The 11,033-nt window shown below is 42.1% G+C and overlaps 1 protein-coding gene across 2 annotated transcripts; it reads left to right on the top strand.

The window, feature by feature from the left end:
• The first annotated feature begins 455 nt into the window (after positions 1-455).
• Gpr119 (G protein-coupled receptor 119) lies at positions 456-8,458 on the top strand. Of its 2 annotated transcripts, NM_181770.1 has the most exons (4): positions 1,806-2,693; positions 3,846-3,923; positions 6,551-6,908; positions 7,777-7,859. In NM_181770.1, exons 1-4 carry the CDS (start codon positions 1,806-1,808, stop codon positions 7,857-7,859), a joined length of 1,407 nt encoding a protein of 468 aa, NP_861435.1. The 2 variants fall into 2 exon arrangements, with proteins under 2 accessions (XP_087455770.1, NP_861435.1); XM_087599644.1 differs by lacking the exons at positions 3,846-3,923; positions 6,551-6,908 and having other exon boundaries at positions 456-2,817; positions 7,544-8,458.
• The last annotated feature ends 2,575 nt before the right edge of the window (positions 8,459-11,033 follow it).

Here is an 11,033-nt window from a genome sequence, read left to right as displayed (position 1 = left end):
ATCCATATTTTGTCCTCAGGACTGCACAGATTGTATTTGGTGGCACATAACAGACCTGCAATATGAACATTATAGAGGAGGTGTCAGGAGAGTTAAAAGTTCAAGGTCATCCACAGTTACAAAGTGAGTTTGAGGACCAACCTGGGAAAAATGAAATGCTGTCTCAAAAAGCTTTACAGATTTGAAGGCTCATCCAGACCTACTGAATCAAAAATCTGACTTGTAAAAAGCCTTCAAAGTTTTTCTGATGTCCTCACAAGTTTGAACATTAGCTTGCAAAGGTTCAAGTTAACGTTACATATAAAGTCAGAGCTGTGGAAGCAAAAACCACAAATGAAGTCCAGGTATAGGATTAGGGCAGATTCAAATCAGCATCCTAAATGAAGTTAACAAAGATTACAATATTGACTCCCCTGACACAGGTTTTTTTTTTGTTTTTTGTTTTTTTTCCTGAGCCTTGGTAGAAGAGACATCTGCCCAAAGCCCTCTCCAACTGTCAAAACATCCTGATATTTGCTCCTACTCTGCACCTTGCTCTGCACTCTCTCACTGAAAACACTAACCTTTCCCATTTGTGCTTTCACCTGGATTGAGTAAACAGCTTCTGACCACTCTTCTTCCCACCCCTCTCTTCTTGGTATCCAAGATGAGAGCAGCAGGGAGGCAAAAGGTTAGTTATAATGTACCCGGGTAAATGGATATACAACCTGAAGTGGACTGCCTTCCACAGCTGGCCTCTCTGTACTCATCGCATCTGCTTTAGCAACTGGCTCACCCTTTGACCTAACTCCCAAGAGCTCTATCCCTGGAAAATTCCACTGCCAAATGCTGAGCGCACCTCTTCCTCAGAGATAATACTGGGTCTACAGGATGAAAGTTACAAGGCTGCCAGCCATTCCTTACTGACCAGAGATATAACCCACCCACCAGTTTGGAAACAGTTACCAACCACTGTACCCGTGAAACAACAGAGATAGGAAATTGTCCCCCTTCTAGACCAAATGCTAGCTATTAAGAATTTTTTGCCTTGTCTTTACTGACCTTCTGAATCAATGTGTGGATATCCAAAGAAGAAGAAATAGGGAAGGTGTACATCCTATTTGAGAGAACTTTGACATACTGGGAATTAAAAAAGCATAGGTTGAATGTGTGGGAACACCCCTGAAAGGATACTGTGCTCCTCAAATAGCATATCTGCCTCACTTTACTTCACTGATTATGATCATTTTTGCTTGATTAAAAGCGATCATGATAGTAACTGAGAATTATTTATTAAGCAAATGTTTAATTAAGCTGAGATCAGTTACTAATCTAGCACTTGACCCATAGGAAGAAATGAAAGTTTAATATGCAGCTCCAGAGAGAGAAAAGTATGATTAGAGTCAATTAGATCTTCTGTCAGACAGAAAGCCTGACAAAGGTTCCTATCCCTTCATACATATCCCTTGATGCATCAATGAAGGGAGGGGGCCCCAATGGACAGTGTGTGCTAGGTACTTGGGAGTTGTCTAGTAACTTGGGTGGTAGAGGGGAGGGACTAGCTCGGGGCCTGGGGACAGATTTGTTCTGAGATTGCTGCCTTCAGCAAGCTAGAAAAGCTGGAGGCTGAGGACTGAAAAGGAGAGGATGAGTAAGCCTTGATGACATCAGGAACCCAAAGATGGCAGGCTGCCAGACTGGTCTGCTGGTAATGGCCAGAACCGTGCTGTGACTCTGAACCTAGAGCACATCTAATCCTGTCCTGTGAGAATCTGAGCTCAAGACCCAGCATGCCCTTATAAGTGGGAGTCCTGCTACCTCGAACCATGGAGTCATCTTTCTCATTTGGAGTGATCCTTGCTGTCCTGACCATCCTTATCATTGCTGTTAATGCGCTGGTGGTTGTGGCTATGCTGCTATCAATCTACAAGAATGATGGTGTTGGCCTTTGCTTCACCTTAAATCTGGCCGTGGCTGATACCTTGATTGGCGTGGCTATTTCTGGGCTAGTTACAGACCAGCTCTCCAGCTCTGCTCAGCACACACAGAAGACCTTGTGTAGCCTTCGGATGGCATTCGTCACTTCTTCTGCAGCCGCCTCTGTCCTCACGGTCATGCTGATTGCCTTTGACAGGTACCTGGCCATTAAGCAGCCCCTCCGTTACTTCCAGATCATGAATGGGCTTGTAGCCGGAGGATGCATTGCAGGGCTGTGGTTGATATCTTACCTTATCGGCTTCCTCCCACTTGGAGTCTCCATATTCCAGCAGACCACCTACCATGGGCCCTGCACCTTCTTTGCTGTGTTTCACCCAAGGTTTGTGCTGACCCTCTCCTGTGCTGGCTTCTTCCCAGCTGTGCTCCTCTTTGTCTTCTTCTACTGTGACATGCTCAAGATTGCCTCTGTGCACAGCCAGCACATCCGGAAGATGGAACATGCAGGAGCCATGGTTGGAGCTTGCCGGCCCCCACGGCCTGTCAATGACTTCAAGGCTGTCCGGACTGTATCTGTCCTTATTGGGAGCTTCACCCTGTCCTGGTCTCCGTTTCTCATCACTAGCATTGTGCAGGTGGCCTGCCACAAATGCTGCCTCTACCAAGTGCTGGAAAAATACCTCTGGCTCCTTGGAGTTGGCAACTCCCTGCTCAACCCACTCATCTATGCCTATTGGCAGAGGGAGGTTCGGCAGCAGCTCTGCCACATGGCCCTGGGGGTGAAGAAGTTCTTTACTTCAATCTTCCTCCTTCTCTCGGCCAGGAATCGTGGTCCACAGAGGACCCGAGAAAGCTCCTATCACATCGTCACTATCAGCCAGCCGGAGCTCGATGGCTAGGATGGTAAGGAATGGATGTTTCCAAGTGCCTTTCCCATCCCCACTCTGGATCCCAGCTAGGTGATAATATATGACACCCCCCAAAATGTCAGATCTTCCATTAGCAAATTGACCACCCTCCTATGTCTTACACCTTCAGAATGGGGCAAATGAGGCTGGATCCTGACTTTCATCTCTAACTAGTGTCTGTACCTGCAAATCCCCATCCTTTCTTGTCCTTTGAAAATAGGTCTATTTACTGTACAGGTATACTCGCTTCAAAGAGTGAAAGGGTGTTTGTATAGCAGACTCTATTTTTTATTAAATCAAAGCAACACTGTCCAATAGAAATATAATGTAAGGTGCAAACACAATTTTAATGTTCTAGTAAACATGTTAAGAAACAGGCAAAATTAAGGGTTTTTTAGTTTCAGCTTTGATTTCTAAATCCTTATTTTACTTATATATAGCTATGGGGTGCAATGTGATACTTCAAGTGTACAGTATATACTGGTCAAATGGGAGTTACATTCCTATCACATTAAACATTAATATTGATGTTTTATTTAACCTAGCAGTTCAAAATATTACTGAGTCAACATTTAATCAATACAAAAATTACTATACATTTTTCATGCCAAGTCTTTGAAATCACGTGTGCATTTTTACTCTTTCAGAACATCTCAGTTCAAACTGACGACACCTCAATGCTCAAGAGCCATAAGTAGTTAAAGGTCCCATACTAGACAGCACAGCACTACCGATCCAGTTCTTTTTAACTATTTATTTTGGTGATTGACTACAGCAATCACTTTCATCAGAGTCCCTACCATCTCTAACTTATATCACAGGTTACACATGGCAAGTTCACATTGAATTCAGGAACCTAGATTATAGAAGCCAATGTCTGTCTGTCATCATGGGGCTCCAAACAACGTTTCTTTAGTAAATCCCCTCTCTAGTGATCATTTCTGTTGTTACCATACCCTGTGCACCACCTTTTTAACTCTCTGGGGCACCTTGCCCCCTGTTGCCTCCTATGTCACTTTACAGCTACTTGCTGATGGCAGTACACAACCCCAAATTGAGACACTGAAAGGGAAGGAAGAGAGAAAGAAGGTAGGAAGAAAGGTAGGCACTGCCACGCTCTCCAGCATGAACCCACGTTGCTCCTCAGAACTACATGTTTTTCACTGAATTCGTTCTGAAATGTGTGTTTTCCTTAGAGACTCATGTAAGGAGCCACTAAAATTGCACAGGAAACTAGCTCATCTGTTTTGTTTCTGAATAGTATAGAAAACGGCAGTGTTGAAGGCTGAGGATGTAGTACACTGGCCTCGAACATATCAGATCCTGGGTTCTGTCCATCTTCAGTGCCCCACCCCTAGCAAATGTCCATGCTTCTCTCAGGGCACTCCAGGCAGTGATACTCAGAGCAAAATTGGGGCGGGGGGCATCCAGGAACTCAGGAACCATGCTTTTCCTTCTTCTGCTCCCCTCTCTTTCCCTATCCTCCTGCTCTCCACCATGGATTACTAGAGTATGACTCTCAGAACGCCGAGCTTAATGACCTCCCAGAAAGACAGATGATCACAAACAGAGGGAGGAAAGAAAGGAGAACTGTGGATTGATCCTTCTTTGATTCAGACTTTAAACACCCCGAAATGCTATTCCCTCACTACCTTTAAGAGGATGGCTTCATGTGAACAAATGCAAATGCTTATTCCGAGACACTATCGGAATTCTTCTTTCGAATCTGAAATACTATTCAGAAGCCATCCTCCTCTCCACAGGATGTCATCACAACATGATGTTTATCAATTGATTTTTCTTAATTCTCCTTTAGTCTTAACTCTCAGCTTTCTTGTGTCCACCACTCAGAGGATCATGATGACTTCTTTGCTATTCTATATGATACCCTATCTTCATCCTCGATTTAAGTATGAGCCTGGTTCCTGCTGGTCTATACCATACACATCAACCCTGCTTGTGTAAGACGCACTGCCTCAGGAGGACAGGGCTTGCTTTCACTGCAGCACATTTCATCTTCCTACACCTAAGGAAGTTTTTGCTTCTTAAATGGATTAGAGAATCCAATGAGACTCCAAGTACAAAGCCACCATCAAGTAATGGTTGGTCCGAGTTACTGTAAACTAACAAAATACAAATAAAAAGTGGATTTCGGGTAAAATTGAAAACAGGCTCAACGCAATTCCCTCTTTGTTGGTGTTCACAGCTTAATTCTTGGCTTTGGTGGAAAAGAGAGATCTTGCTAAGGTAATATAAGTTATGTGGGACAGAATTATTTAATTAACCTGATTTAATCATTCCATATTATAAACATATTAAAGCATTATGTTGTACTTCATACATATACACTTATTTTTCAACGAGAAACTAAAATGTAAAGGTGTTTTAAAGCCATAAGAGAAAAGCAGGGGCTAAGGGGAAGCTAGGTGATGCGTGAAGGATTAGCTCCAGTGTAAGAAGCCTGCCTCTGTGAGGTAGCACTGCAGCTGAGAAATCACAGATTAAGTGTTCAATTGGGATTCACTCAGTAATTCTTTTTTTAAAATTATTTCTCTTTACTTTTCTAGATTTATTTTTATTGTTTTGCATGTATGAGTGTTTTGACTCTTTGTATGTCTGTGCACCACATGTGTGTCTGGTGCACAAGGAAGCGGTAATCCTTCATAAGGGTACTAGAAATGGAACCCGAATCCTTTAGTAAGAACAAGTTAACAACTGAGTCAACTCTCCAGCCCCACTCGTTCCAATTAAAACAAAACTCCTGTTGAACCGGGGTAATCAGATTAACCCTATGTAACTACAGTGAGGATAAACTCAGGTATGTTCGTGAAGATGCCGAGTAAACTACAAGACATGGTTAGTTTTCTTCCATTCAAGAAAATTCTAAAGAATGAAACATGTAGGTGAAACGTTTAAGGGAACCCATCATATTCAGATATTATGATCTACAAGGCAAGGGCAATTTGGCTCAGAACTGTGAAACCTTCACCCAATAAATAAGCTTTATTTTAAATAAGGGATAAGATGCAGTGTACAGGTCTAGAGGAATGACCCAATGGTTAAGATCACTTGTTCTTCCCCAGTGAACTAGTCTATGGGGGGAGGGCGGCAATGGGGGGAGGGTTGGGAGGGGAACACCCATACGGAAGGGGAGGGGGAGGGGGATGTTTGCCCGGAAACCGGGAAAGGGAATAACACTCGAAATGTATATAAGATATACTCAAGTTAATAAAAAAAAAAAAAGATCACTTGTTCTTTTAGAGGACCTAGTTTTGTTTCCTAGTACCCACATGTTGACTAACGATGGCCTGCTGTAACTCCAGTTTTGGGGGATCTGACATCCTCTTCTGGTCTCTGTATGCACATGTACATGGTTCTCAGCATACATGCAGGCCTACACAAATACATATAAAATAAAATAATGTTTTGAAATATATGCAGGAGTTCAAGGTCAGTCTGGTCTACATAGTGAATTTCAGGACAACCAGGGCTATAGAGAGAGACTCTGTCTCAAAACAACCAAAAAATAAAAAATAAATAAAAATAAAAATAAAAAAGATTCAGGAAGAGGGGCTAGAGAGGAGAGCATCCATGTGGTAACTCATGAGTGTAACTCTAGCTCCACGGGATCTGACACCCTTTTCTGGCCTCTACAGACACTGTACACATGTGATGCACAGACACTGTACACATGTGATGCACAGACGCTGTACACATGTGATGCACAGACGCTGTACACATGTGATGCACAGACGCTGTACACATGTGATGCACAGACGCTGTACACATGTGATGCACAGACGCTGTACACATGTGATGCATGTGATACACAGACACTGTACACATGTGATGCACAGACGCTGTACACATGTGATGCACAGACGCTGTACACATGTGATGCACAGACGCTGTACACATGTGATGCACAGACGCTGTACACATGTGATGCACAGACACTGTACACATGTGATACACAGACGCTGTACACATGTGATGCACAGACGCTGTACACATGTGATGCACAGACGCTGTACACATGTGATGCACAGACGCTGTACACATGTGATGCACAGACGCTGTACACATGTGATACACAGACACTGTATACATGTGATACACAGACACTGTACACATGTGATGCACAGACACTGTACACATGTGATACACAGACACTGTACACATGTGATGCACAGGCTTACATTCTGGCAAGCACTCATATAAATAAAATGAAATAAAAATAAATTAAATCCTCCCAAATAAAAGATTCGAGGTATAAAAAAACACGCAGTAAATGTAATATCTTAGCAGCATCAAGGCAGAGCAAGATACCAACAAGGCTGTAGTATTACACACTAGGGTTTCAAAGTGACTGCGATTAGGTACATTATGTTAAATCAGGTTCCCAGACCAGAGATACAAACTGCTATGCAAAAGCTAATGGCTTCCTTTGATGAAGGCTCCTTCACAGAGAAGAGGAAAAAGACTTTATTCACACAGCCAATGGTATCCCAGAGACTTACAAAGAAGGCAGATTCTATTCAGCAAGTGATCAAAACATCCAAAAGATATTAAGACACTGGCCTAATCAATATAGAGTTATCAGTTATCTTCAGTTTCCAAGAGCAGCTTACTGTAAATTTGTTGGAAAAATTGTCTTACGATCAAGTTTCATATTAAATCCTTGAGAAACCAAACCAATGCATATCACATTTCTGTTTCAGCTTCAGGACTTCTCTCCAGAACATGAAATCACGTACCCTTCTGTATGATGTGCTTTGAATGTTTTACAGCTGGTAAAAGCAGGTTGCCCTGACCTGCCAACACTCTTGCATGACCATTCAGTTCATCTCTAGGAGTCAGCCAGCCAGAACCACCCTTGGGATAGCTTCTCCGTAGATGAAGTATTAACTGACTCAGAGGATAATTAATGTCACAAGCTTGATTTCATTCTCAGCAAGTTTGGTAACTGGCCAAACTGAGCAGACACCACTGAAACGAGCAAACATGAGTGATCCTCTGAGGACATGCAGGGGATAAGAAGAAAGAAGATGTCAACACGTGCACAGTAAAAACAGCGATCCAATCCAGGACAGACTGCAACTCCTTTTGTCACTCAAAACTGAAGGATAACTTCAGTGCCTTCCTTACTGTTCCCTCAAAGGCTGCTGAACCATGGGAACATCCCCTTTCTATGAATTCTCATTTGCTAACACAGTGGTGACACCTACAGAACTGAACTCTCATTCTCCTCCTGTCTCTCCCCCAAACACTTCAGAGGGAGGTGCTGGACCATGGCATCTTTGCTGGGATTTCTTTTAGAGGTGCACACTGATGTATGAAAGATATTTATTCTCCCTTCTCCTTATTAAAACTTTTACTCATTTTAGAAATTTTTGGAAATAATTTAGGTACTTATAATTATACCCTCCGGAGATGGCCGCTTTCATTCTCCATCTTTTTTTACACTTTATATTATATTATGCATATATTCCTATGTCACTGTGTCTTCTTCAAAAGTATACCATAATAGCTGTATGTATATTTTCAACAACTGAATATGTACTATTTTAATCACTTCCTATAGTTGTGCCCAGATTTAGTATTTGTTATATCAGCATAAATAACCTTTGCATAAATCTCTAATGTGCCTCTCTTCAATCACTGCAGTAGACAGACTTCAAAGCAGTACTATTAAATCAACAATTGTTATGTCTTGATAAGAATTTAGATTCAGGCTATGTGTGTGGGTGGCACACACCTTTAATCCTAGCACTAGGGAGGCAGGGGAAGAGTTTGAGGCCAGCCTAGTCTACATAGTGAACTCCAGGACAACTAGGAGTATATAGAGACCTTGTCTCAAAAACAAGAACAAGAACAAAATAGATTTAGGCTGCATTTCCTTGAGTTAGCTACTAAGGGACATCATCTCTAAACTGCACGTGACCATGCAGCCCTGAGGAAATAAAAGCCCACAAGTTGCTGAAACATAAGACATTCCAAGAAAACTTGGTTTACTTTATGTCTGGTTTAACAAAGGGAAATTTTTGATAAAGCCTGCTTATCAAGATGCTTAATCAATTCAGAAAGCTGGACTACAGAACACAGTAGTCTAAGAATGCCCTTTACCATGTAATTCCATCAATACAGCAAAGTGTGATATTCAGGTATCGATTTCAACATTGCCAGTCAAATTTTTCTGAAGCTATCTTTGTATAGTATCACAAACTACTAAACAAGAGTGAGAGCCAAGCATTTACACGCAGATCTAGGAGGTGGTTCTTTATGTGATGCAGTTGAAGATAAGCTGTAGTCCTCTGAAAGTCTTACTGAAAGGGAAAGATGTGCGCTGACCGCTGGGTCAGGCACAGCAGGATAAGGTGCATGGGAGTTTAACATGCTCCCCAGCCAGATGTTTCCTAGATTTACAAGCCATCAGGTCGCAGTCAGTTGCTGGGCTCAAGCAGCCCTCTCATGAGGAAGCCTAGAAATGACCAATGCAGCTGCTAAGGCTCTAAGAGTGTTTTCACAAAGCACCCCTGATTTTTTAAAACTCTGCTCCGCTACAGTGGGGCAGGCAGGATTCATTTGCTCCTGAGTGCCGGAGGAAGTAAGATCAAGCAAGAGGAAGGAAAGCCTGAGGAAATTTCACATATGTTTGTTCCTTTTTGATATATGCTGCCTGACGATTCTATGATTTAATCCCATTTCCCATTCACCATAATAACTGGGTATCGGTCCCACTTCTGTCTCAATTGTGTTGACATTAAGGCACGACAAAGCTGATAAATACACCGAGACAGCGCTGTCTCAGGTCCTGTAAAAGGCCTTACAAAACTGTTAAATGAATTTTTATAATGTGTTCACTGAGACAGTCAACAGATGTGAAAGCACTTCACACAGAAAGGCAATTGACTATCCTCTCAGCTTGGGACGACTTCAGGAAGGGGTGAGATGCAAAAAACCAATAAATTATGGCTGAATGGCTACGAGATTATTTCAAGTGTGAAAAACCGATTCAGAATAACTGGCTCTTTATACCTCAAAGTTTCGAGCACCAGGTCCCCTCATAATCTTATTACCGTGACATTAAACTTTTTTCTTACTAAGTGGGAGGAACACAGATGCATCATAAAACATTTAGAATGAGTAAGACATGGCCCAACCAACAGGAGTCTGATGCTGAGATAGTGAATAAAGAGAAGTACTCTTTAGACTAAAACTAGAAATGATTATTACAGTTCTGATGGGGAAGTCATGAACTACGTCCTTTTTTATTAAGGAAAATGAACCTTTTAAAAGATTTGTTTTGATGCATATGGCCTTTTTGCCTGTGTGTATGTACGTGTTTTGCATGCATGACTGGTACCTGCAGAGGCCAAAAGTAGGCTCTGGATCTCTTGGAGCTGAAGTTACAGTTGTGAGCTCCCACACCAGGACTAGGAACTGGACCTGGATGTTCTGCAAGAGCTGCAAGTGCTCTTAAATTCTGAGCCCCTGAAAGGCAACTTTTTGTTTGTAACGGGGTCTCAGAGTGTAGTAGTCCTGGCTGTCCTGGATGTCACTATGTAGATCAGGCTGGCCTCGAACTAACAGTCTGCTTCTGCCTCTGCCTCCTTGAATTAATGATGTACACCACCACATCTGGCCTCAGAAAGGCAACTCTTTACTCTAGCTTATATGTAAAATATTACCAGAGGAAACTGGAGTGATTAAAATCTCAGTGAACAGAGAATTATTTATAATCATGTACTTAATCATTTGTCCTATAAATTTGTTTATGACAAAATATAACTTTACATTGGAAGAGAGGGCTAGACGTCTAGCCCTGTGTCCAATTAAAATTTCAAAGTGTCATCTATACTAGTAACTCCACGTTCCAAACATCTTTCTGAACCCTGCAGTGTTGCCCACTGTGAGTTGTGCTGGCTTAGACTGGAGGAAGAAGGGACAGGGTAACAATGGAGGTAATAGAAGAGAGACCAACAAAGGGAAGTTATAGAAAGTGGAAAAATAACAGGGAAATTACATAGACAATAGCCACGGTCTCTGAGAAAGCTATCAAAATCCCGTATCACAGTTAAGTGTCAAAGAGTAATGAATCACAAAAATTTACTGACCTCCTTCTCTCACATGGTGCTGTAAGTATCGGGGAATTAATGGAATCAGATTCTTTTTAGTGCCCACCTGCTATAAACTTTGAGTGACTCCTAA

Source organism: Rattus norvegicus, chromosome X (assembly GCF_021556685.1).
Source record: "Rattus norvegicus strain SHRSP/BbbUtx chromosome X, alternate assembly SHRSP_T2T, whole genome shotgun sequence".
In the NCBI taxonomy this organism is placed as follows: Eukaryota; Metazoa; Chordata; class Mammalia; order Rodentia; family Muridae; genus Rattus; species Rattus norvegicus.
This window is presented reverse-complemented; position numbering and strand designations above follow the sequence as displayed.